This window comes from Piliocolobus tephrosceles, chromosome 4 (assembly GCF_002776525.5).
Source record: "Piliocolobus tephrosceles isolate RC106 chromosome 4, ASM277652v3, whole genome shotgun sequence".
NCBI classification, from domain to species: domain Eukaryota; kingdom Metazoa; phylum Chordata; class Mammalia; order Primates; family Cercopithecidae; genus Piliocolobus; species Piliocolobus tephrosceles.
The window spans coordinates 54,410,035-54,437,980 of NC_045437.1; the positions used below are offsets into that span (position 1 = coordinate 54,410,035).

Sequence of the window (27,946 nt, forward strand, 5' to 3'; positions counted from 1 at the left end):
CGTGTTTTTTTAAATCTCTAGGGATTTTTTTTCAATGTCATAGAAGGTGCAGCTGCTTAATGGTCTTGACTAGGACTTTTTAAATGAATGGTGTCTGCAGGAAGATGATCGTGAAAATATCTCTAACAAAGTTTCACTGTTCTACGAAATGCAGAATTTCTAGTACCTGCCTCCTTTGTTTTTGTAATAATTAAAATACTTCTTTCTTGTATAAAGAGATTAGTTCAGCCTGTTAGTAAGTCTGCAGAGATGATGCTGAGTTGGTCAGGATTTTTAGGATAGACTCCTGGGTTGTTTTACAAATGTGCCATATTGGCATGTCTTACAGTGATACCTCAAACACAGAAATTTTTATTTAGGAAGATAGCTAAATCTTTATTAGAACTGATTTTTATTGTATTCAGTATGTAAATTTTGTGAAGCTTGTTTCTATGAGTAATGTGGAAAATTTTATAAATGTGAGCCTATATATTTATTTGTCAGACATAATTTGTAGTTTTAAAGCAAATTTCACACTGAACTTATGTTTTCGTAAATGAGCAGTTTGGGGTGTTTCTCTCTTTTCCTTTAGTGGCAACCTCAAGAGCAGTGTCAAAAAAAGAATTAAGAATTTTATTCTGTACTTTTTAAAATTTAAGAGCCAGGGAGTTGCATCATGAAAGCCTTTATATAATAATGGAAATTTTATATGGGTAAGCATTTTCAAATACATATTAGTAGATATGTTTTTTAAATTTCTATTTTCACATTGATCAGTGTTACTTTGCTTAATACTTAGGTATCCCTTATGCCCAATAAAGTAAATGCTTATATTATAGAAGCATCAAACGTCAACCAATATCATGGCACAGCACCAAAGATTGCAAATACCTCACTATGGTGCACGTAGAAATTTTCAAATTGATTAGCTACAGATATGGCTGCAGGTGAATTCGTGATAATGAAATCAGCTAAGTATACTTAACCTCACAGGCTAGAAAGGTTTATTGATTCTTCTTTCACCTGGCACCCAATGTGGGTACCCTCAGTAAGACTCAGGAAGCCTTATAACTCCTCTTAACATATGCTTACCCATGCTTAAATTCTAGGGAAGCTGTATTCACAGCCCTCTTCTATAATAGCATTGCAGTCATGACAGCTCTCACGCTTTCAGCCTTTCCATAACCTAATTTAGTCTTTTGGGCCTCTCAAAAGGAAATGCTTTTGTTTAAATAGGTCAGTCAGTAACTGGGAGAAAAATACAGAGCCAGTAGGTTTTTAGGATTTTGTTTTGCCTTTGCTGCTAATTTTTTGAAAATACAGTTCTTCAATTATCAAGATTTTAAAAATCGGTTTTTAATATAAAGCTTTTTTAAAAACGAGGCTGACCCAAGTTCGGTGGTGTTTCTCCATTCCCACTGCTTGACTTGACTAGCCTTGAAAAAATAATAGTAAAATGAAATATTAAAAAATGATGAGAAGATGCTATAAAGGCAATGACCTCATTCCATTGAGTAAGATAGTTAAAAATGATAGTAATTGTAGTGAAATAGTTATTTGTAAGTTCTGTTAACTGTTAATTGTAGAGATTATAAATTGGCTCATTAGGTTTCTGAATGGTGACACAATAATGATTGAGAAGAGTAAAAGTCAGTCCTCATTAACTAATGTAGTATGCAAATTAAAATATTTTAATTATCAGTAATATTCCCCCCAGAAATTATCTTGGTATTCCTAAGTAAATTTCCTATAATTTTAGCATAGTTTATGAAATATCTCATTTGAATAAAAATTTATTTTTACTGAAGTAATTTTCTTCTAAAATGATATTATTGAGATTGGATGTAAATCTCATGAATACATTTCAGAAGAAAATTAATGAAATTCCCTCCCAGGCAGTATGTACCAGAAGGAAAACTGAATTAGCAGTAAAACAGCCTGTTCATTCTAACTACCTGTATGATCTTGAACAAAGTCACTTAGTTTCCCTGGGCCTTGATGTCTTTCATCTATAAAATATTGTACCAGATTATCTCTGAAATCACTTCTAGTTTTAATATATATAATTATCATTATTTTCAAATTCAAGCAGTATTCATTTTAAAAATTATTTTAAACCGCTGGCATTCTATAATAGTAAAGGTTGAATTTATTAATATAACAGTTAAACACGTTCAGCTTCTTCAAGCAGATAATATTTGGTTCATATTCTTACAACCTAATGCATGTCATTTTCACCAGATGCAGATGGAATTTATATTTAGGTTTGTATCTGGAACTAGATTATCTGGCACTTTATGGCCATTATTTTTGGATTGATGGACCTTCTCCCCACACAATTTCCCCTTTTATTTTTTTGCATATCATATGTTGGCTGGTATTTCTCAGAGGTGTCCCTCTTTCTTCATACTTAATATACAACTCCATTTGCATCTTTGGTTGTCTGAGGTCAAAACAACAATAAATGAGAAGTAAAACAACTATATGTGTTTGTATTTACAACTCTATCTAAAAGTATATAACCCTAGTTTGCCTTCAGAGTAAACTAGGCTGAAGAGTTGTTAATAATGTTGATTAAAATGCCATTGAATCCTTTCTTCAACAAATATTTATTGAGTACCTAACATGGCAAACGCTGTGCTAAGTACTGGGGATACAGAGATAAGTAAGACACATTTGCCTCCCTGAAGGACTTCACAGTGTAGTTGGTAGAAGAAACACTAGAGCATATACCGTTATATAATTAGTGCAGTAATTGACATGAGTTTATAGAAACTTAGAGTGGTACCTAACCTAGTCTAGAGAAATTAGAAGAGGCTACCTAGAGAAAGTAGTGACTGAATTGCACTTTGATTAAGGATAAGAATGAAGGTTATGGCAGTTATTGACAGACTGGGTGCTGTGAAGAAACACCAGATGTAGAACAAGCTGTGTTAGGTGTTTGTCAAGAATTACAAGCAATCTGGTGTTGCTGGTGTATCATAGGCGAGGCAGGAAGTGGTAAGAATTGAGACTACCATTTTAAGTTCTTAGGAACAAGAGGAAGGGGTCGTGTGTTCCATGTTTGGGAGCTTGAACTGTAATCTGTAAGCAATGAGACATCATTAAAGAGTTTTAAGGGGGGCCAAGCGCAGTGGCTCACACCTGTAATCCCAGCACTTTGGGAGGCCAAGGTGGGCAGATCAACTGAGGTCAGGAGTTCAAGACTAGCCTGGCCAACTTGGCGAAACCCTGTCTCTACTAAAAATACAAAAATTAGCCAGACATGGTGACAGGCGCCTGTACTCCCAGCTACTCTGGAATCTGAGGCAGGAGAATTGCTCGAACCCAGGAGGCGGAAGTTGCAGTAAGCTGAGATCACACCACTGTACTTCAGCCTGGGTGACAGAGTGAGACTCTGTCTCAAAAAAAAAAAAAAAGAAAAGAAAAAAAATAAAAGATTTTAAGGAAGGAAATGACTTTTATTGGGGTTTGGTTTTATCAGTTTCATAATCCGATTAATCCCACCATTTTTAAAAAATGAAATTGCTTTCATTAGAAGGCCATGTAAAATATAATTTGATTATTTTAGGCTCTATTATTAGACTCACATTTCTTTCTATGGTCTCATTATTATTTCCAAAAATTACACAGTAACCTAAATCACCTAAAAACACATAAAGCTACTGTATTACTTATTAGACCCATCCCCAGAGTTATATGTACATGTACATACTTTGAGATGTGTTTTGTTCTTAATTGTATTGGCTTAAATTCTAACACTATTTTAGTATTTGTTAGGTCCAAATCATTTAGAATATTTTTCAGTGTACAAAATGTGCTGTAATTTAATAAGGCCCCTTGCTTTTGAAATTTGGCTTAACCTGTGAAGCACAACTGCTTCAGAGTTACAGAGAGACATACCAGTTGGTCCGCTGGATGAGCCCTGTGGTTCTACCTCAGGTAACCTAGTTTTAAGTTAGCTCAGCAGGGAGTGCTTCAAGGACTCCAGCTGATCCTAGTGCTGAGACCAAAACTTCCTGGACATTGGGCGCCCAAGAACAGTAGGTTTCTTATGCCAGTGTGACAATAATCCCAGTTGCGAAGACCAGAGTCTTCTGACCTCAATATCGCCTCCTAACTCTTCTAAAAATAGGTAGAGCGGCAGAGAATTGGGGTACCTCTCCTAGAGCACAACCCATGATGCGTCCAGTCATGCCTGGCCCCACTATGCCTTTTGCACAAGTTGGGAGGAGTTGGGGCAGTGAGCATTTTGCTAGCTCTGTCTCTTTCCTGCTTCTTGTGCCATTTATAGTTCTTGCCCTTGAGCAACAAAAGTAGAAGGGTACCAGTGCCTTAACTAAATTTTTCTCAACCTAGATTTTCACCTGAGATAATATGGTAATATTAAATTACTGTATATCAAGATAGCAAATTTTCTGGGATACTTTAAAATCAAAGTTGTATCAAAGATCAAGAAGCACCCATAAAAGCTTTATGAACTTTCACAAAATAAGTGAAAATTCTTTCCTTTTATGGCCATGTAAAATGTCATTTTTATAATGGAAGTGTCTTAATTTTCAAACTGAACATATACTTTAAGCAATTTTAATATTTAAACATCAGCAAAATTGTCTTTTTGAATGTGAAGTTCAACTCTGGCAGTAGGATGTTGCAATAGTGATCTGGAACTATGGGGCCAATATAGCCACATGGGGTTATTGAAATTAATTAAATAAATCAAAATTTTATTTTTTCTGTTGCATTAGCCACATTTTAAGTGCTCAGTAGCCACATGTGACTGGTGGCTACCATTATTAGTGCAGATATAGGAAGAACATTTCCATCATCTCAGAAACCTCTCTAGACAGTTCTGGTCTAGAAGATAACCATAGTTCTTGGTAGAAATTTTGACAGACTAATGACAAAATGTTTGTAACCCTGAGCTTTGCATGCCCAAGAAAAATAAGGCATTCTCTTTTTATGTATCAGACCAGAGAAGCTGTATTCAGCACATTTTGAAATGCTAGTTTTTGGCTATGGCCATGCCACCCTAAATGTGCCAGATCTCATCTGAAATGCTAGTTTTCTGACTACAAAAACTTCACAGGACATAGTAGATATGCTCAGTAGAGCCACTTAAAATAATTCCCCCTTTTTTTTCCTGATGAATTCTGTTACAAAGCCGGGTCTGTGTTATAATAGAAAACACACTTATGAATTAAAATCTTTAAAAATTATAATTTGCAGAAATTAGTTTTATTTCTAGATTTCTAGGTGGTATTAATGTGATAGCATTAGGTGGAACCAGATAACTCACTTGTTTTGTATATTTCATTATACAGATTATTTAGGAAATATATCAGCAAAGGATTTTTTGTTATGCTTATCTCTTGAAACAAAATATTTATTGTACAGATTATACATTGTGATTTTTTTGTTACTGAATATATTGTTTGTGCCCAGAAAAATCTAAAAAGACATAGGTTGACTTCTAAGAGACTTAAGAACAAGTCACCTCTGGTTTATAAGACAGTTCTCCCTGATATTTACCTATCCAGTACCATCTCATAAAAATAACTGCCTGTTATTATCAAAAAGTTGAGAAATGCTGGTAATGTGACATAAACTTCTCATTGTTCTTCACTGAGATAGAATTGCTTATCTTGTTATTGATAAATTCTTTAATTTATCCTGAATAATTAGCATAATCTCATGTGATACAGAAACATCTTAATTAGCAAATAAAAGTAAATTTATACAAAGGAAAACCAATAAAACCTTAATGTGTGTTTAATAAAGTAACTGAATGATCAAAAATGCAGCTGTGTCTTGCTTTGTGAGTGACGAATTTTTGAAAAGCAATATTACAAACTATTTCAAATGCATGCTTTATTTTTATTGCCCCATCTCTCCAGTAAGCATTTAAAACACAGAATTTTTAGTTAATAAGCAATGTGGATTTGTGTTGCATCCATTGTTTTTTCTTGAATTATATCATCAGCTTCATAGTATGTTTCATTCGTTGCATTTGATGCTGCATTTGAATTGAGGGCTTTGGTTTTTTCATTTGACTTGCCTGCAGATGCACAAAACAAAATGAAATAATTATTTGAAATTATGACATCGAGTTTCACTTATAAAAATGCACTTAAAAATAATTTTTGTAGCAGTATTGAAAATATCCTGAAAATGTTATGTGTATGAGTGAGAATTGAGTTATTTTGAAGTGGTTTTTGAGTATTTCTTTCTGAAAGTCAAATAAGGGAAATAGTAACAGAAACAAAAAAATTGATTTCCATGCTTACCTTTTTCTTCCATGCTTCCATGAGGAAAATACACATTTGATAAGAAGGTAACAATTTCTGAGTGACTTAACAAAAGTGTGACTGTCCCTCTCCTATGCATGAACTACATTAAAGCCAATCATAATAACTTGCACAACCTTAAGGCTTTGCCATTATAACTGATTTAGACGTGGTTTATTAAAAGGGCACAGTTGTGCCGCAATCCCATTCACTCAGTCCATGTAAATATGAGTCCAAAATGAGCAAAGGTAAAGGAATATGGATCTTTGCTGATCGGAAGTTAGGACTAAACAAACACAGCAAAGAAATGGATTATTCAATGAATAGTGTTAGGAAAGTTGAATGATTGTAGAAATAACTAATGTATCATTTCACCAATAGAAAATAACATAAATATGTAAAGAACAGTGGAAGAAACCACAGACATTACTAATGATCTCCATGTTGCTAAATGCATAGTCCAGTTCATTCTCATCTTATTTGATTTCTTAGCAGCAGTTGATCCATTTCTTTCCTTGGCTTCCAGGGCACCATTCTTTTTTACTCTCTGCTACCTTACCATTACTAATTACCTCCATGTTGCTAAATCCACAGTCCAGTGGCCAAAAACCTCTGGTCCTTGATGCCTCTCTTTTCTCTCAGCCTACATCCAATCCATCAGAAATCCTTGTTGACTATACTTTTAAAATACATCCAGAATCAGACCACTTCTCACCATCTTCACTGCTACCACTATTCTGTTTTCAGCACAACATTCAAAGAGCCATTCTTTAAAAACTAAGTTGAATCATGCCCTCTGCCCAGAACCCTCCATTCACCCAAGTCTTACACAGTAGCCTACATGATTTCATACACACACCATTAACCTCTCTGACTTCATCTTTTTCTACTTCATTCTTTGGCTCACTCCAACCTCTTTGATTAAACATTTCAGGCATGTTCCAGCCCTTGGGTCTTTTGCACTGACTATTTACTCTGTCTACTATGCTCTTCTTTCAGATAATCTGCACAATAACTCTTTTTTCCAAGTTCTTCCTCAAAAGTCATCTTCTCAATAAGACCTACCCAAAGCATTATTTAAAATTGCAGCCTCCATATCCCCATCACCAACCCCTTCTGCCCTCCATTTTCCCCCCGAAGCACTTATTAACTAATATAATTTACCTATTTATCATGCTTATCAGTTAGTGTCTGTCTTCCCTCACTAAAATTTAAGTACCACATTCCAAGAAATTTTTGACTATTTTGTTCATTAATGATGTGTCTATAAAAATGCCTTGCACATAGTTGTTCAATAAATATTAGTTGAGTGTATTAATGAATTAAAGGATAAGACAAAACTTTAAAACTGGGTAGCAAAAGACAAGACTGAAAACCAACTAGCAAAAAATATTTAGAGCAAATGATGCATGTCTAATATGTAAAGATCTTACATATCAGCATGTAGGACATTAACACCTTTTAGTGAGTGAAGAAAGTGACAGAAAAGATAAAATAGCTAATAAACATGAAAAAGTTTTAATCTTGCTAGTCAGAAAGAAATGTAAATTTGAAAGGTGAGAAACAATTTTTCATCACTCAGGTGAGGATAAAAAGTAATTTTTCTTGGTCAACGGTGTAGCATGATGGGAGTGTAAATTGGTGCATACTTAAAAGTGTCAAATGTTCCTACTGTGTAATTTCACTTTAACAAGAAATTCCCAAGGAAACCATCAAAGATGAGATCTAAATTTATAGACATCTTCTTCACTGGTTATTTTAAATACCAAGAAATGAAAGTAGCTTAAATTTCCAATGATAGAATTGCTAAATATTATGCCTGAGATACCATGCAGCCATTTAACTTAAAAAAAAAAAAAAAATGGTTTCTAAGAAATGTTTAATTACATGGAACGTGCTTAGAATACAATGTCAAGTGAGAAGAATGTAAAACTATCAGCAATATAATAATAGTTAATACTTACATAGCACTTACTCATAACATTATCAGCCTGTCTGCTAAAGCCCTTTAGGATCACACATAAACTTGGTTAGGCTGATGATCTGGTTCTGCTTTCCTCTTCTGGCTCAGTTCACCCCACTCCCTTGTCTTTGGTGGTTCAGATACCCACAAGTCCTGTTTTCCCTGGTGTCTCCCTCTCTGCCCCAAGCCTCTTCCAGTTGCCTAGTGTCTCTAATTCTCCAGCGTCTTTTGCTTGAAGAATTCTCCTTCAGGTTTTAGAAAATCTGCCACAAACCTCCCTAAGGGGAAGTCCATTAGCCAAGACTCCTTCCATTAGAAGTAGCTACTGTACATCCTCTTCTTTTCACCATACAGCATATCTTCTGGATATGAGTTTTTAATTTTTTTTCTTTAGGTGAATCTAAACCTTGCCTTTAAGTATGCCAATACTTCCTGGCTTTGCATATTAATTGCTTTCTATAGGTAAACTGCTTTTTGCAAGTAAAAATATATATTAAAGATACTTTTCTATAAGTAAAATACTTTCTAGGATCGATCAGGACATCCCTCACTCTAGGACGATTTCATGGTTCAACACTCAAAGGACAATATTATTTACAAGTTTTGAAAGATGTCTTACTGCAGCTTCCATATCTTACCCATAAGACTGAAACATGCATAGTATTGATCTCTAGGCTAATATTAGAAGCACTGAAATTTAAAATCTGGGGCCTAGAGTGGCACAATAATGACTTTATTTCAATTACTTCTCTTCTGAACTATTTTTGGTAGTAAAATAAGTTACTTAATATTCTACTTCTAAACATGCAGTCAGTATAATTTGATTTTTAAAAGCTAATTTGTTGTAGGCACAGCATTTGCCAGCCTGGAAAATAGCCTTTGCCCAATCAGCAAGCAAAGCTATTTAAAATAAATATAGTAGAAAAAGATGGCATGAAAAATTTAAGAAATAAAAAATTATTGGCTTCGCAAAACAAATATTCAAATTTAACAAATAATAAACAAGGTTTATGGAAATTTTATCTTGTCAAGATGACTAAAAAATCAGGCATTTTATAGATCGTTTTCAAGATTTTGAAAGATAGGTTTAATTGGCCTCATGCTGTCTTTATTAGGGCTTATTATTTGGGAAATTAAGTCTTTTCTCTCAAAGAATACAGGTTTTCACCTGTTTTTGACATCTTTATGTTATCACCTCAGTTAAATGAATGACTTATTTTGCAATGACCTGTGATCCTATTTCATGATATCAAGCATTTTAAACTTTTTATACTTGACACACTTTCCAAAGTCAAATTCTAACTTGGGTCCTCATTAATTTTTTGGCTTTAGTCCCCAGAAGTCCAAAAGAGACATATTTGGCTTATTGGTATAGAAATCATACAGGAAGCATTGTCAAATATGAAATGGTGTTTGGTTTTCTGTGGGCTATATTTGTATAAATGTTATTGGTATGTGTGCCAAAATTATGGGAAACTCCTATAATTCTAATATGACTTAGTGTATGTTATTAATAATTATAATTATGTAAAACTGTTGTATGCTAGAGAAGTAACAAATTGCTAGTCAAATGTGGTTTTAATAATGGCTGTCCTAAGAATTCTCTTGTTTTGGTCCTCTTCAAAAGGTGGTTTATAATCAGCTGCAGGACTTTGATAGGTGCTATTGAATGCAGGTTTTTAATAACTTTGGAAATTGTGACATTAGAATAAAAGAAAAAACTTTCAGGACTCTCAGAGAACTGAAATGTTCATGAATATCAAACAGGACCAGAGTTAACTGCATGGACTGAGTTAAAAGAAGACTGAAGTAATCTTTTTTACTTTTAGCTTAAAATGTTGCTGATCTTTTGTTTTGTTTTTCAGAGTGGAAAAAACTTATTTTAAGCTATCTACAGCTTTTAACAATTGAGTAAAGTATACTCCTGTAAACAAAATTTGGAGCATATTTCTCTCTTCCTTATTTCTCCAGAATTTGGAAACTATTTGTGAGTTTTCTTAACTTATGGCAATATAGTTATTTGTGTAAGTGCAATAAGAATGTTTTCTTTTGCAGCAGGACACAACTGGAGAAACTGGTTGTTTTACCAAGGCTTTGAATAGAATAGCATGCTTTCCTTTAGGGAATCAAGCTTAACCCATAGAGCAAAAAAAAAAGCCCTTTGGGGAAAACTGGCCTCATACCATGTCCTCATGGTCCCTGTATAGGGCGCCTAACCTGTGGTAAGTAAAGAATGTCACATTCTAACAGGCCCAGGAGGCCCAAGGTATCTTGGGACCTCAAGAGGAGAGGAAACTACACAACTTGTAGGTATTTGAGGATACAAACCCATGGCTGGGCTCAGCTTAAAAAAAAAAGAAAAGAAGAGAAAAAAAAAAAGTCTTATCTGAGATTCCTTGAGTTTCATCAAAGCCAAATTTTAAAAGCCTATTTGAAAAATAATTATCCTTGCTGCCCTTTATACAAATAATCAGGCCAAGCATAAGACTAAATCTTATTTTTGCAAACAAATCAGTCCTATTATGATTTGTTTTTAATAAAAATGAGAGACTGGAGAGAGAAAAACTATGTTTCAAAATGAGCTATAGTACACTTGTTATTAGATTCTAGTCTTGCCTAATGTTTTTCAATTTTTATTCTTTTCTACAGTTTGGACTGAATTCTAAAATTTTTCCAGGCTACAAGTCCCCAAAATAATGTTTTTAATTTAATTTTTGTTCTTTCTTTTCCCTTTTTCCCTAGTTTTTCTATGTTGAAATCACTAAAAACTAAGCTGTGCTTTCTTTAAAGTGCTGCAAACTGAAGCTAGACAACTTAAGCTTTAAAAGAAAATAACAGCAACCTATTTTCATACATAAGTAGCTTCATTCCTGCCTACTGACGTATGGACTTCAAAGTAATATGGCCTATATTGATTTTCCAGGATTGTTCTGGTTTTGTTTGTTTTCTCTCTTCCTCCCCCTATTTTCTCTTCATAGGACATGAGACTTCACAACCTGCTAAAAATGAGCTTTCCTCATAATGTGGGACCTACCCATCCAGGAATGAACCATACTAGCCATGAGAGATCAGACCAAACCTGAGACCAGACTCATTTTTCTTCTAAAATGCCTTCTCCAAAAGATTTTAAAAAGAAAAGGGTGGGAATGTGAAAGGAAAATAAATCCTGGGATCCCAAAATCACTAAGCTAAAGAGAAACGTCAAACTGGGAACTGCTTATGGCAAAACTGCCTCCCATTCTAAGTCATCCCTCTGAGGCTCACCTGGGACAAATGCATATCTGATTGCTTCCTCTGCCCTACTATTTATGTAAAAATGCAGATTCACTGAGCCAGACTAAATTGTGTATTCAGTGGAAGGCTGATCAAGGACTCAAAAGAATGCAACCTTTTTTCTCTTACCTACTTCTAACCTGGAGTTGTCTTACCTTACCAGACCAAACCAATGCACATCTTACACATTTTGTTTGTGTATGTGTTAAGACAGTCTTGCTCTGTCACCAAGCTGGAGTGCAGTGGTATAAGCTCGGCTCACTGTAACCTCTAACTCCTGGGTTCAAGAAATTCTCCTGCCTTAGCCTCCCGAGTAGCTGGGACTACAGGCACGCACCACCATGCTCAGCTAATTTTGTTTATTTTTTGGTAGAGACAGGGTTGCCCAGGCTGGACTCAAATTCCTGGGCTCAAGTGATCTGCCCGCCACTGCCTCCCAAAGTGCTGGGATTACAGGTGTGAACCACTGCACACAGCCCATCTTACACATATTAACTGATGTCTCATGTCTCCTTAAAATACATACAAGCAGACTGTACCCCCACCCACCTTGGGCACATGTCTCAGGATTTCCTGAGGCTGTGTCAGGGATGCATCCTTAACCTTGGCAAAATAACCTTCTGAACTGACAGAGACCTGGCTCAGATATTTTGCATTGACATTATATAATATTTGAAAATCAAATTAAGGTATTTGTAGGTTATTTTTCACTTGTTTAATATTATTTTTACTCTTTAGTATAGCGGGTAAAGATAAAAGATCAAAGATTTAAGATATAAATTAGTTTTGTATATCTGGGTGACATTTGTATCTTATACAAGCACCAATTTAAGTATCTAAAATTTTAATTTTTTTTGAATTTCTGGAAATCTAAAAAGTGTAGTGTTAAAGTCCTTCGTGTTTCCAAAGCTTTTTACATACTTAAATTCATAATAGTTTAATCAGACTTTCAAGGTGTTTTGTCATAACCAATTTGGGTTTTTTGTTTTTTTAATGGGAAATAAACTAAGGAAGTTGTTTCCTAACTTAGTCATTCTGGGATTCTCTCTAAGTCATCCCCATTCTGATGCTTTTGTTTCCATTATATATTTCTCTGGCAACAACTGAAGGAATTTATCTAACTTGTTTACTCCCCTCTGAGATTTAAAGGCTTGCAAAATACATTAGAGTAGTACAGATTTTTATTCATGTATGACTTGTAAAGATCTTTATTCCTCAGCCTCAACTCATTATTTACTTGGCTACTGGATCCTTCTAACCAGTGTTAAGTACAAAGATATTTTTTTGATTGGCTTCTAAAGCCAAAGCAATTCCCCTAACAAAACCAAATTGCTATGTGAACAAGAAAAGATGTGTTATAAACACCATAACACCTCTAGTGTTCACTCTCTTCCTGCAGGTTAGACAAATCCAAAAGTGCTTTCAAGGTATATCCCTCTGGTAACTTAGAGTAATCAGACATATTGGGATATAACTGCAGTTAGTGGAGCTGTAGTGATAATACAGTCCAGCTAACTACAATTCTGGGATAATTTTAAAAGAGAAAGATGAAAATATCTCAGCAACCTCAGCATTTCCTAGTTTTCTTTTAATAAAGAAACTAGTTTCTTAACCAACAAAATAGGGGTAAAAACAGCTGCCTCTTTTCTGTCACAGGTAACAACATGGATTCAATTTAAATAAATCTGTAATATCATTGCGCTCCCAAGAGATTTGTTACACATAAAAATTTTTTCTTTTTTAAGTTATTTTTCTCGTTAGTGGAGGGGCAATTGCCAAGATTCAACATCACAGTTCTTTCCTACTCAATTGTCAGCTGCTCTTCCCGCTACCTGCTACTTATTTCCATTCTTTGGTTTTTGTTGTTCTAGTCATTGTATGCAAATTTCAACCTTTCTTTAATCCTGTACTTCCTAGACTGGCATTAAATTAAAGCTTTGGCCTTTGCCAAAATTTAAATCCAATTCATCGGACGAAATCTTTCTACCTATCCTTATCACAGGTAGGCCAATATAATTTTTCTGATAACAGTTAAATTTTATATTTATTTTCAAATCCTTTCTTAGGGGACCTAGAATTCTTCTGTGATCTCTGCTCTTGCCTGCCATTTTAAAATATCAAAAGAATGTTGGGGACTTCTGCAGGTCTTTATCTCGTGGCTATCAGGCAGAACTGTAATTAAGCCTTTCTACTGTCATCTGCCAATGTCCTCCTAGCTTCTGGGTTACCATGCTGATGTTCTTCAGCAGCTTCCATGTACTAACCTAGCTGAGTCACTTTATTATTTAGTAGAAAATCTACACATCCCACTCATCCTGCAGTTCCTTCTTGCGGAAACAAGCAATCTCAAGTTTTTACCCTAAAAGTGTTTTTTTTATTTGTAAGAGGATGTTTTCCCTTCAAATTTAATATGATGATGCACAGGACTGGGTGTGAGCTAAATGGTGAAGTGAGCAAAACTTATTGATCTCTCCCTTTTCAATGCCCTGCCCTCCCCTCAAGTATATAGAGAGATCTCACATAAGCACAGTTAAAAAATTTATCATGAAAGTTAGAATCTTGGACTTGCCCTTTTGCTTTAGTTTAGTCACTTTAGTCACATTAATGAGTAGAGGCAGTTCTATTCACAAATTTTTTTCCTACACTATTTTTTACAGAATTCACCTTTTTCTTTCTTTTCTGTATTGTTAAATTTTTCCAACTATTGATGATTAACAATATCTTACAAAGGAAGTTAGCTGATATTATATGTCCTTGAAATAAATGATTTTCAATGAGAGACTGGCTTCTATTTTGCTTATTGGTTTGACCATGACTGAGGATTGCCTGACTCTGCCTTGAGGAGGACTCCGAAATGCTATTATAATGGCAAAAACCGCAATTACTTTTGCACCAACCTAATAATATAGGTAACTACTGAGCAATTTGATTTTCTACATTGTAGGAACGGAAACAGTTGTATAAAATTCTAGGCTCATTATTTTAAATAAAAAGGTCTTTCTATTTAAAGGGACACAGGTGGCCTTTTATGCCATTGAATTCCAATTACCCTATCTTGTGCTAAGATCTCAATGAATTCTTTTAAAATCTTCCTGAAATAAACACTGATTACCATTAGTAAATAATTTGGCAGCCTAATTCACAAGAGCTTTGAGCAAATGTTTTAGAAAGGACGTTAAGGCTATTTAGAAAAGTAGTTTTCAACTTCTTTATACAGATAGTACAAAATCCATCAAAATACCATTTGTCTTTTTAAAATTGGACAGGGTGATTCAAAAGTTTATTTGGAAACTTGAATGTTACTAGAGTAGCCCAGAAACTTTGAAAAAAAAAAGCATGACAGGAGAGGGGAGATGGAGTCTTGTTTAATCAGATATTAAAATAAACTGTATAGCTACAGTAATTCTTAAAGTATATTACCAGCTTAAAATAAACAGATGGATCAATTTAACAAAACACAAAGTCCAAAACAGACCACAACATATATAAGAATTTAGCTTATGACTAGTGACATTTTAAATTGTCAAGAGAAAAATGGATTAGCCAATAAATATTTGACAACTGACTCATTATTTGGAAAATAAAAAAGGCAGATCTTTACCTCATATTTTATACCAAAATTAAAGCTCCAGGAGTATTAAAGGTTTAAGTATGAGAAAAATGCATTAGAAGAAAATATAGACAACTACATAATTACCTAGTACAATATAGTTATCTATAGGTATCTAAATATATAAATATAGGTACCTATTATATTAGGTAATTATATAGCTAGGTAATTACATAATTAGATAACCATAGGTAACTGTAACTAATTACTAATACTTCGAACTATATTAGAAAATGTATTTAAAAATTAACTACATTAGGGCTGGGCGCTGTGGCTCACACCTGTAATCCCAGCAATTTGGGAGGCCAAGGCAGGCTGATCACCTGAGGTCAGGAGTTCGAGACCAGCCTGACCAACATAGAGAAACCTCGTCTCTATTAAAATTCAAAATTAGCCTGGTGTGGTGGCTCATGCCTTTAATTCCAGCTACTCAGGAGGCTGAGGCAGGAGAATTGCTTGGACCCGGAAGGTGGAGGTTGTGGTGAGCCAAGATCATGCCATTGTACTCCAGCCTGGGCGACAAGAGCGAAACTCCATCTCAAAAAAAAAAGAAAAGAAAAATTAACTATATTAGAAATCAGAAATTAACTATACTAGAAAATATAAACTATACTGGAAAATACAGTTACCTATATTTTCTTCTAATGCATTTATTTTTCATACTTAAATATTTTATCTTTATATCTTTTGGCAAGGGGAAAACTTTCTAAGTGTGAAACCAAAAGGAGAAAACACAAAAAAAGAAACTTCTACAGTTGAAAATTAGTCACATATAAGATTTATTTGTTTGTTTCTCTGTATTTCCTAATTTTCCTATAATGAACTGATAATGAACTATAATGAATTGAGAGGAAGATTTTCTTTCGAGGGAGCAAGGGTATCTTCTAAGACGAATATAGCAGACCATGCTGAGCCAGCCCAAATCCTATTTTGCTCACAGGCAGAATGAATGTTTGCATTATCTTTAAATTTGCTTTCCTTCTCAGTATTTCATATATAATTTATGCTTTTCTCCTAGACAACTGTGCCTTACTGCTAGTTTACTTACCCCTTTTCATTTATATCATCTGTCTTTACAAAAGAGAACCTCAGATACAGGCTTGTTGTTTATTATACCTATACAACTGTATTATTTTATTTGTGCCAAGCAGCTCTACTAATATTTGCCCTTCTAATTTTTATCAAAAATTCTGTGTCTAAGAACCCTTCTCTTTGCTCCTTCCCCCAGTCCCTTCTACGACTCCAGAGTATCAATAGATATTCAAAGCCTCAGGATAAATATGCTTTATATTCCTGGAGCATCAAGTTTACTCAGCTATGAGAGGGAGAAGATGCTATTATTAGAGTAAAGCAAGTCATATTTTGCAGTCAAATTGAAAATTCTCATAATTTTAAAAATAAAATGGGAACTTCAGATAATTTAAAGTTCATTAGGCTTAAAGCAGGCCTTTCTACTCTAGCCTTTAGAATTCTGGAGACACACGTTCCTTTCTCTTACATAGTTGGCCCTCCATATCCATTGGTTCTGCATCTGTAGATTCAACCAACCATGGATCAAAAATATTTGGGGAAAAAAAGCATCTGTACTGAACATGTACAGACTTTTATTTCTTGTAATTACTCCCTAAACAACACAGAATAACAACTACTTACATAGCATTTACATTGTACTACATCGTACTACATATTAATCTAGAGATGATTTAAAGCAGGGGTCCCCAACCTCTGGGCCACGGACCAAGCTAGTCTGTGGCCTGTTAGGAACTAGGCCGCACAGCAGGAGATGAGCAAAGGGCGAGCAAGCATTACTGCTTCCCCTCCACCTCCTGTCAAATCAACATTGACATTAGAGTCTCAAAGGAGCACAAACCCTATTGTGAACTGCACATGCGAGGGATCTAGGTTGTGCGCTCCTAATGAGAATCTAATGTCTCATGATCTGAGGTGGATCTGTTTCATCCCAAAACCATCCCTCTCATACCTGACCTGGAAATATTGCCTTCCATGGAACCAGTCCCTGGTGTTAAAAACAGTTGGGGACTACTGATTTACAGCATATAAAAGGGCCAGTCACAGTGGCTCACGCCTGTAATCCTAGCACTTTGGGAGGCTGACACGGGTGGATCATTTGAGGTCAGGAGTTTGAGACCAGCCTGACCAACATGGTGAAACCCTGCCTCCACTGAAAATACAAAAAACTTAGCCAGGCATGGGGACCAGTGCCTGTGGTCTCAGCTACCCGGGAGGCTGAGGCAGGAGAATGGCTTGAAACAGGGAGGCAGAAGTTGCAGTGAGCCAAGATTGCACCACTGCACTCCAGCCTGGGCAACAGAGTGAGACTCCATCTCTAAATAAATAAATAAATACATAAAATGGAAAGCTATGCGTAGGTTACATGCAAATACTATGTCAGTTTACATCAGAGACTTGAACATGTGAAGACTTTGGTATCTGCAGGGGGTCTTCAAACCAATCTCAATGAATACTGAGGGACAACTGTATACATTTAAGGATTCTCCGGTGGAAAAGTTTGAGAAGCAGGGCTCTAAGACACCCCTTTAATTGCTCCTCGATTAGCCATTAATTCCTCCACAACCTGTGGAATGAGCCCTCACCCTCAGAGTGTTGACTCAGAAGGATGCCTTTCACACAGCCATCTGTTTTCTCAGGAGCTGGACGTCCTATACAGAACAATTTACAAGCAATGGTATTCTTTTAAACATTGGCATTTGAAGCATGCATAACCCAAAACACAAAGTTTAAAAAGAAGAAAATGGTTGTGGAACACAACTTAAAGACCGATCAATTGCTTCAGCAATAGGTCCTCTGTACAGAATGAGCCGTAGGGGTAATCCAATTACAGTCTACAATCACTGCCAGAGACTAGCTTTTTTCAAGATCCATTCCAAACGTTGGAGCCTTAAATTGTAATGCAAGTCAACAGAATAAAGATATACTATGCAAAATCTTGGCAAAATTGTCTAATATTAGAATATTTTAGACTCTTGTCACTTACATAGAGAAAAATTTCAGTGTCCTAAGTCAATTTAGTGTGTACACAAGAACACATTTCCCTTTAGGCCATTCAGATTTCCTATAATGGAAACAGTTTCAACTGTAAAAAGTAACCTAAAATATCGAGAGGCTGACCCATGAATTTTTTTTCAAATTTTTTATTATACTTTAAGTTCTAGGGTACATGTATACAACGTGCAGATTTGTTACATATGTATACATATGCCACGTTGGTGTGCTGCACCCATTAACTCGTCATTTACATTAGGTATATCTCCTAATGCTATCCCTTCCCCCACCCCCTCCCCACAACAGGCCCCAGTTTCCCACCCTGTGCCCAAGTGTTCTCATTGTTCAGTTCCCACCTATGAGTGAGAACATGTGGTATTTGGTTTTCTATTCTTGCAATAGTTTGCTGAGAATGATGGTTTCCAGCTGCATCCATGTCCCTACAAAGGACACGAACTCATCCTTTTTTATGGCTGAATAGTATTCCATGGTGTATATGTGCCACATTTTCTTAATCCAGTCTGTCACTGATGGACATTTTGGTTGATTCCAAGTCTTTGCTATTGTGAATAGTGCCACAATAAACATACGTGTGCATGTGTCTTTATAGCAGCATGATTTATAATCCTTTGGGTATATACCCAGTAATGGGATGGCTAGGTCAAATGGTATTTCTAGTTCTAGATCCTTGAGGAATCGCCACACTGTCTTCCACAATGGTTGAACTAGTTTACAGTCCCACCAACAGTGGAAAAGTGTTCCTATTTCTCCACATCCTCACCAGCACCTGTTGTTTCCTGACTTTTTAATGATCCCCATTCTAACTGGTGTGAGATGGTATCTCATTGTGGTTTTGATTTGTATTTCTCTGATGGCCAGTGATGATGAGCATTTGTTCATGTATCTGTTGGCTGCATAAATGTCTTCTTTTGAGAAGTGTCTGTTCATATCCTTCGCCCACTTTTTGATGTGACCCATGAATTTGGAAAGGACATGGGTAACTGGTGAAACCAATTTTCCTCTGACATAATATTTACTTCTTGATTTATTATGCAAATATTCTATTATGTTCCTAACCTTCAAGACATTCCTTAAATGAAATAAAGCCACAGACTTGCTTTCTCAATAGCTAGAACACTGGCATCCATTGCTAGGTAGTAGAATCACTGGAATGGAACATGCATATTTAACGAAGGGTACAGCAATGTGTAAATATCACATCAAAGGCTCGCTTTCAAATACAAACAATTTTCTCATCTCATTCTAGTGATATTTGAACTATTTTATTTCAGGCTCTCCACTATATCTGATTTGGTTAAAATCAATGCAAGGGACCAAAATCACCTCATTTGAAAGCAGCAGGAAGTCACTGATCACTTAAAATCCTGCCTTACCAATAGCATGCATTCAGGAAAGGTGTACCGAATTGATTTGCCAATTTGACAAAATATACTTATGAGAGGGGCAGAATGAGGATATTTCTTTGCAAGTAAGCAGCCTCATCTAACTATAATGGACCTCCTCACTCAATAGCGACAAGAATACAAAATTTGAATCAACAAACCAACTAATTCTGTTGCTATGTTCTGAAGTCAATGTGAAACAAAATTTTGGAGCAGTACCTAAGCTAAATCTGGAAAAATAACCAATTTTTATTTAGCACAGTGCATTGTATAGAGAAGGCAGTCAATGAATGTTTTAGGACTGTGACAGTGACAATATTTTGCCAATGTTTCTCAAAATATGCTCCTTGTATGACACACATGCAGTGCTACCCCATTCAATTCATTCATGGAATATTTGCTATGTGTTCTAGGCACTGAGGATACAGTAATGAGCAAATAAGACAAACATTTCTACTTTTCTGGGACTTAGTTTCTACTCGGAGTGGACAAAAGATAGACAACAGGTAAGTAAAGGATATAATATGTTAACGGTAAATGTCTAAGATAAATTCAAAGCAGGAAGAGGGTATTAAATGTTGAAAGGGAATTAAAAATGCAGATAGGGTAACCAGGGGAGAGCTCCTGGGATGGTAACTTTTGAGTAAAGATGGAAAGTGAAAAAGTAAGTCATGCAGATATCTGAGGGAAAAGCATCCTAGACAATAGTGGAAGCATGTGCAAAGACCCTGAATCAGAAATTTCAAGGAACAGCAAAGGGGCCAATGAGGCTGGGCATGCGAAGATAGGAAATATAAGGGCAGATCACAAAAGTCCCCATAGGTCATGATGAAGACTGTTTTCTCCATTGAAAGAGACAGGAAGCAATTAGTGTTTTCAGCAGAGGAGTGACATGACCTGACTTGTGTTTTAACAGGTCTGCTCTGGCTGCTCTGGAGAGCAGACAGCAGGGGAACAAGGACAGAAGCAAGAGGAGCTACTTGTTTTAAAATGCAGAGCCTGGAATTTGTGTTTTTTAACAAGCTCTCTATGTGATTTATAGGCAGTCAAATTTAAGAACTGCAACTTTAAATTACCTAAGCAATTGAGACAAAAACTGATTTTACAATCTGATTATTTGATAATCACTACTCGACATCCAGTGGAGAAACTGGGCCTAAGTCATTTGTAATAAATTCAGCTAACAACCTGTCATTTCAGCCATGTAATCTCCAAACAGTACTTCCAGAAGAGAACTTTCAAGGAATCTTGGCTCCCTTGTTCTGTGACACAGGATACCCTCTGAGAGGTCTCCTCTGCAGAGAAGGAAATGAGAGCTAATGCAATCACACAGTGGTGATGTATTTGATAAGGTCACAGAACGGGTACCCTATAATATGAGAAGTTTTAGGATGCAACTGAAATAGAGCATATGGGTGGGGACTCTCCTCAATTTTTTTAACATAAAGATTTTCATTTTATTTTTACATGGAAGCAAGTAAGCACTTGTGTGTCATTCTAAATACATACATAAACCCTAAATTTATATTCTGTTTATATATTCTATATATAAATTCTTGATAAATTCCATATATATTTATAATGTATATTCTAGATTTGTTGATATGTGTATCTCACAATAAACTTTATAATTAGTACTTTTTAATACACTATAGAAATTTATATTCACAACAGTTAAACATTCTTTGTGATTGAGTTTTATGATGGTAACAACTAGCATTTGCACAGCACTTGATGACTGAGATAATAGGACCTAATTCCACAAACCATAAATAAACATTATTTCTACTTTATAGTCACACTATACACATACAAATCCCAATATTTTAACTAGTTTGCAATCTAGTCAATACATCTTCTACTTATTTTTTGTTTCTTTTATATGCCTCTGAATTATTTTATATGCCCCTCTGAACTGTGTACACAGTAGACACACAGGTAAATTCTTAACTGACCACTGACTAGCCAATCTAGAGTGATGAAAATATTTGGTTCAGAGAATAAGTTATCAAATACTTGTTTCCTCTATTTATCTGACTTCTTTGACCCCATCCAAAAACAAAATTTTTAAAATTTCAAGAGGATAAACCTTAATAACCGGAAGGAACATAAATATATTTAAAGCAGATTTACTGAACCAATGGTTTAATTTTCTTGAGAATAATTACATCCTGCTGCTATTTTTCCTTCAGCACAATTTCCCTAAAGTATTTCATCATTAAGGCCTGATTCAATGTGAATTTTTAGTAAGACACATAGTAAACTGAATTTTTAAAGAGCATTCATTGTTAACAGTATGATCACCCAGGTACAAGTTATTCTTTTGGATAGAGTTCAGGTAATTGGTAACAAATAATGGATACTGATTACCTTCTTGAGTGGAAGAAGCCGCTAAGTGTTGAAGCTTAAGGCCAGTGTCTAATCTTTGAGGCTTTGTATACAGAAATAAATAGCAAAGGACACAGACACTGATGACAAAGGCGAGTAAAACAAGGGCAGCAATTCCTAATCCAATCAAGGCACCAATGCTGAGGAAAACAGGAAAAAAACATGTGTCACACAAAGTGGTTCACACTGGTTCAACTAAAGAGAAGGCATAAATATATCGTTAGTTCTTGCTCTCAGTCATTCATAACCAAATTGTATTTTAGCATAAACATTAACTGATTGAAATTTACAGTTCACCTTTCTCCATCACCAAATTCTTATATTTTCTCTGTAGGATTTTCGAGGCCCTTTTAAATTTATACATTACTTTTTTTTTTTTTTTTTTTTTTTTTTTTTTGAGATGGTGTCTTACTCTGAAGCCCAAGGTGGAGTGCAGTGGCACAGTCTGGATTCACTGCAACCTCTGCCTCCGGGGCTCAAGCGATTCTCATGCCTCAGCCTCCCGAGTAGCTGGGACTACAGGTGCATGCCATCATGCCCAGTTAATTTTTTGTATTTTAGTAGAAATGGGGTTTCACCATGTTGCCCAGGGTGGTCTCGAACTCCTGAGCTCAGGCAATCCACCCACCTCAGCCTCCCAAAGTGCTGGGATTAAAGGCGTGAGCCACCACTCCCGGCCGGCCTGTACATTACTATTAATAGGGAAGATCATGTGTTCATATTATAGGTTAAAGGTCACATGATTCTTTTGGGATAATTCTAAAACATCTCCATCAAATAAACCTCTATTATTCATATATTTTACAAGGAAAGATCAGGTTCAACAACAAATGATGAACAGAAAAATATTTGTTTCTGCAAAAGCACTAAAGACATATGTGAAATGCCATTTGTTGATTTACAAAGCCAAAACTATTATAAAAAAGGAGAAAGCAATTTGAATTAAAGGAAAATGGTATTTGTGAAATTCATACCAAGTTTATGTTCAGTTTGACGTTTTCCTTTCTAAAAGGGCATAATGTCAATGGCTTCTAGCATTAAGGAAGAGGCCCTTATATTTTTCTCTAAAAACAAAATGTGTATCTGATTGTATTTGCTCTACCCTAAATTTGTAATGATTCCGTCTGATACAGTTACCTCTAAGTCTAATCATTTGAGAAATATAGTTTTCATAAGCCTGTGAACTGAATATTACTAAATGGGAAAAGAGCTTAGGGGGAAAAAAAGCATTATCTTGAAAGACTAATATGATAACACGTACTTCTTGAACCACATTTTGTTCTAATTAAAATCTACCAATAGATTTTAACCTATAAATAGATTTTAATCAATTTTACTCAAGAACAGATACTTCTGTTGACTTTCACGGTAGTGTTGTACACACTTATTTAACGCATTTGAGAGTTTAGCTTATAGAAAATGTTCAATAAATGGAAATAAATAATAATTGACTGCTGATTGATCTACCTGTATTTGGAACATACATCATTGAAAAGTAATGATCTTTTTCTTCATTATCTTCCTGGCTTGGCTTTAGGCTTCTGCTCTTTCCCTGGGATTAGGACACTGACAGGTTTAACCTGTACCAAAAGGGAGGGGAGGAAGAATTTGACCAGGGATGCCAGGAGCATTGTTGCTTTGGGAGGAAGGATAATAGAACTGAAAGTGAAGAGTTAAGTTCACTCCACTTGTCCTTCATTTTAGGAGCTAGAACACCCCTGCAAAGAAGAGATTGCCTCCTGAACCATACACACGAAGTCGACTTTCAGAGATTCTTGTGCTTGGTTTATTGTCCACCCAGTTCCACTAGCCTTGTAGACGAGTGAAGGCTGGGGAAATTTATGTCTGGAGTCACTGCAGAGTTACCTGTTTCAACTTGGGGTTTGCTCTCACTGGATGCACTCTCATCTAAAAGGTAGACTCCCTATATTTGGCGACTCCTCTTTTATACTCGTTTGCACCAAACCTAACTTTTGTGCATTTTAAGTGTCAGGGAAGGTTAGGATCACTTCACTATACACAGACACATGCGAATGTAATCCACTCAGTTAATATTATCTGGTGCACAGAGCAGATAAGAGGCTAGACATCTGGAAAGATTCTTCAAACAAGAACCTGATTATTAAAAAATCTTCAAGGTAAAAATGTAATTTAGTCTATTTGAAAGCAAAATTGTTATTTTAATTAACTTCCACATACACAGTGTGGGCTTTCGATGTACAAATTATAAAACCAGACCATTAAATTTGAAAGAAAAACAAAAACAAAGCATGCCATCCCTGCTTTCGGTTAAAAAAGAATGTTCTTCATAATACTGACAGATAGTTTCAATGTCATGGTTCACTTTATAAAAAAGTTGCTTTATGGCCGGGAGCGGTGGCTCACGCCTGTAATCCCAGCACTTTGGGGGGTCGAGGCAGGCAGATCATGAGGTCAGGAGATCGAGATCATCCTGGCTAACACAGTGAAACCCCATCTCTACTAAAAATACAAAAAATTAGCCAGGCATGATGGCAGGCACCTGTAGTCCCAGCTACTCGGGAGGCTGCTGCAGGAGAATGACATGAACCTAGAAGGCAGAAGTTGCAATGAGCCGAGACTGCGCAACTGCACTCCAGCCTGGGCGACAGAGCGAGACCTCGTCTCAAAAAAGAAAAGAAATGTTGCTTTATGCATGCAAAGCTCTAGGTATAAACTCTCAGTAAAGATGGAGCTCCAGGAGACTCCTAAAATATTCATTTCAATAAATACTTATTAAATAACCACTCATGCATGGCCCTATCCCATAGATCTTATTTTCCCAAGTCCTGGAGAAGATTACCAAGGAAAATCCTAAGAACATAGGGTCATCGGAGGAGAAAAGATGGGAGGGGGCCAGACACAGGAAAGGAAGAATTATCCTTTCCTCAGCACCCTATGGCAGTTGTTTTACAAGCTTTGAGAGAGGGTCTGAAGCTGCTGTCACATTAATGCAGCAATTCTCCTTCTTAGGAAGTTCACTTACCTTGTGATAGCCACAGCTGTGCCTTTCTTCAGCCACTATAGAATCTCAAAACAAGGGCTAGTGACTCTTCACAGTTGGACTATTTTAAATTAGGAGTGGAGAGCAAAGAATAGAGGGGAAATGAAGCTCTAATAAATTTACCTCCCTATTGTGTTCTCAGAGCTCAATAACTCACAGGAATCCCAGGTTTAACACTGCCAACCAACATCAGTTGAAGTGATTTTTCTATTTCCCAGGGAATGGAGCTGCACTGTCCATTTTGTCAGTGCTGAATGAAGACCCCAGCAAGCTGTTCACTCCTTTGTGCCCTTATAAATCTTAGGAAGGTTTTATGTCCTCTATTGCTTGTCACTTTGGAACTATTCAGGGATCTGAAAATCTCAGGCACATTTTCCAATTGAGTTTGACTGAGGAATTGCCAGTCTCTGTTGGAGGTGTTTCTGCCATCAGTAATGCCTCCAATGACCCAGAGATAGATTACTCTGTTAGTTTCCAAAAGGCCAGATAATAAACCAGTGCAATACAGATTTCCTCCCCATGTAATCTACTAAGGATAAGCTATCATTATTTTCTGACATTTTGCCCTTCTTCAGCAAAATACAACTTTGTCAGTTGAACTTACGGGAAGGTAGGCACTCCTGCTAGACTTTTTGATGCTTGCAATATAGAAAAATATGTTAATATTTTGTTGCTTTAAGAAGTAACATTTAAGGCTGGGCGCGGTAGCTCAAGCCTGTAATCCCAGCACTTTGGGAGGCCGAGACGGGTGGATCACGAGGTCAGGAGATCGAGACCATCCTGGCTAACACGGTGAAACCCCGTCTCTATTAAAAAAAATCCAAAAACCTAGCCGGGCGTGGTGGCCGGCGCCTGTAGTCCCAGCTACTCGGGAGGCTGAGGCAGGAGAATGGCGTGAACCCAGGAGGCGGAGCTTGCAGTGAGCTGAGAGCCGGCCACTGCACTCCAGCCTGGGCGACAGAGCGAGACTCCGTCTCAAAAAAAAAAAAAAAAAAAAAAAAAAGAAGTAACATTTAGTCATTTGCTATAGACTTGGCATGTGTGTTAAACTCTGGGTCATGTAGGTGACTGGGAGACATAATCATACTTTACCTCTTACTAGCAGAATCCATCTCCTCCAACCCCATAAACTAATTGATATGTACAAAACAATTTAAGGTGGGAGCTCTTTCCTTGATTGTCGAACCCCTTTCATTCTCCAAGCAAAATGAAAAATTAAGTTTAAAGTTTGCAGCCCTTCAGAGTGGAAGGGGGAAAAGAAATTCATAATGAAAATGTCTACATCAATACTAGTTGGAATAAGTAAAATAAAATTGCCACTATAGGAAAAAGAAACAAGACCGCACCTTAGAAAGTCTCTTCACATTCCAGCAATAGCCACATGGCTCAGGTTTCAAGAAAGGGGGTGTCCTGTTCTACAGAGTGTGTGTATAATCATAGCAACCAAAAGCTGTATCTTTCTTGGTGTCTCTTCAATTCTCTCCAGGGTAGGGGTCAGATCCTCCAAAAAGGGCAAGTCGTAAAGCCCAGTTGCTTGTGCAGGCCCTCAGGAACACACACACACACACACACACACACACACACACACACACACACACTTTAAAAAATACATGTGTATTTTAAAGAATACAACCAATTCCTTCACAACCCTCAAAGAGTCTTAAAATACTCTGGTCCTTGTTAATGCAGTAAAAAGAGCCCCAAAGGAGCCTCCTTTCTCTTCAAACACACCAAATAAACCTAAAAGAGGATTTTAAACCTTCTCCTTGGGTTATCTGCCTGTCCTCCCTCTCCACCAGTAGGGTGCTAGCCTGGGACTGGTCCCCGGCGAGGGGAGAGCAGTCGGCTCCCGGGAGGCGGGCGGGGAACCCAGCGGGGCCAGCCGGGAGGGCCCCAACTGCGCCCTGGGTGCAAAGCCCGCGCTCCTACAGCGCGCGCCTCACCTCCGGTCCTGGCTTCCGGGGGAGTTCCGAGCCGGGGCGAGATTTCTCTCCCTACCCTCACCCGCCCTCAGAGGCTCCGCTTCCTTCCGTAGCGACCCAACCCAGAGCCTATGGCGGGGACGCGGGGGACCCCCCTGGCCCTGGCGTGGCTCCGCTGGTCGCCTCCCTAGCCCCGGGCCCGGCCAGCCGCCGCACGCGCGGGCTCTCAGCCCACCTGAGGCTCCACATGTAGCTGTGCTTGTAGGGGAAGTAGCTGCCCGGCTCGCTGCAGCAGTATTTGAGGTCTGCGAAGCCGCAGCAGTACTGGAGCGCGGCCCCCTCGCCAAGCCGGGGGCACTGGAAGGGCTCCACGAAGCTCTGGTTGAGGCTGTAGTAGCCGGAGCACAGACGGCTGTCCTCGCTCATCGCGGGCAGGGGCCGGGAGACGCTCGCGAGGGCCCCGGTCTGCTCTCGGATCGCACCGGTCCAGCACCTCCAGAGCCCGCGGACCCCTCTGCCCGGACTCGGCTCTTCGGATCTGAGCTCTGGCTGCCCAGGCGCTCAAGCCTTCCCGCGCCACCTCTGCTTTCTCTCCTCCCCTTGTCCACATGGTGTCTGGGCGCCTTACTCTCGCCTCTCCCTCTCGCTGCTGAGCGGTCGCTCCTTTTATCCGCCCATCTCGGCGCTGACTCCCCTCTACTTTCCCTCATTTCACCAGCAGCCTGGAGACCTTAGCTGTCCTCACACCATGCCAGAAAGAGCTTTCTTCAGAGGGAAAAAAGGAGACGTGGGACATGTTTTCAGTCCAAGCAGATGCTGCCAAAGTTGCAGTTTTCCTGCCTAGGGACAGGGCAGGTGGATTCTGGGCAAAGAGACCGGGTCTGGTGGAGCCTTAACTATCCGGCCATTGACTCAAGGAGTGGAGGAGAGGGCCAGATAAAAGGCAGTCAACAGTAGTGAGGCGGCGTTGGTGTTCTCTTTCTTTGAGAGTAAATGTGAAACATTAAGATCTGCCCATTTAAAAATAAAAAAACAAGAAACAACGTCTCCCCTAACAACTGGCCATGCTGCAGTT

The 27,946-nt window shown here is 37.4% G+C and overlaps 1 protein-coding gene across 1 annotated transcript; it reads right to left on the reverse strand.

The window, feature by feature from the left end:
- On the reverse strand, positions 1–27,412 carry SHISAL2B (shisa like 2B). Its single transcript, XM_023210472.3, has 3 exons — positions 27,107–27,412; positions 21,910–22,067; positions 1–6,037 (listed from the first exon to the last, which is right to left on the reverse strand). Exons 1-3 carry the CDS (start codon positions 27,295–27,297, stop codon positions 5,904–5,906), a joined length of 483 nt encoding a protein of 160 aa, XP_023066240.1. The 5' UTR covers positions 27,298–27,412; the 3' UTR covers positions 1–5,903.
- Positions 27,413–27,946: the final 534 nt, after the last annotated feature.

What these genes read in the sequence shown, in the direction of transcription:
- SHISAL2B (XM_023210472.3), bottom strand. Translation starts at nt 27,297, where the DNA reads ATGAGCGAGGACAGCCGTCTGTGCTCCGGCTACTACAGCCTCAACCAG. An exon ending in AGCTACATGTGGAGCCTCAG is followed by an intron (nt 22,068 to 27,106) that starts GTGGGCTGAGAG and finishes TGTTTTCCTCAG; the next exon opens with CATTGGTGCCTTGATTGGAT. An exon ending in GGCTTCTTCCACTCAAGAAG is followed by an intron (nt 6,038 to 21,909) that starts GTAATCAGTATC and finishes GTGCATCTGCAG; the next exon opens with GCAAGTCAAATGAAAAAACC.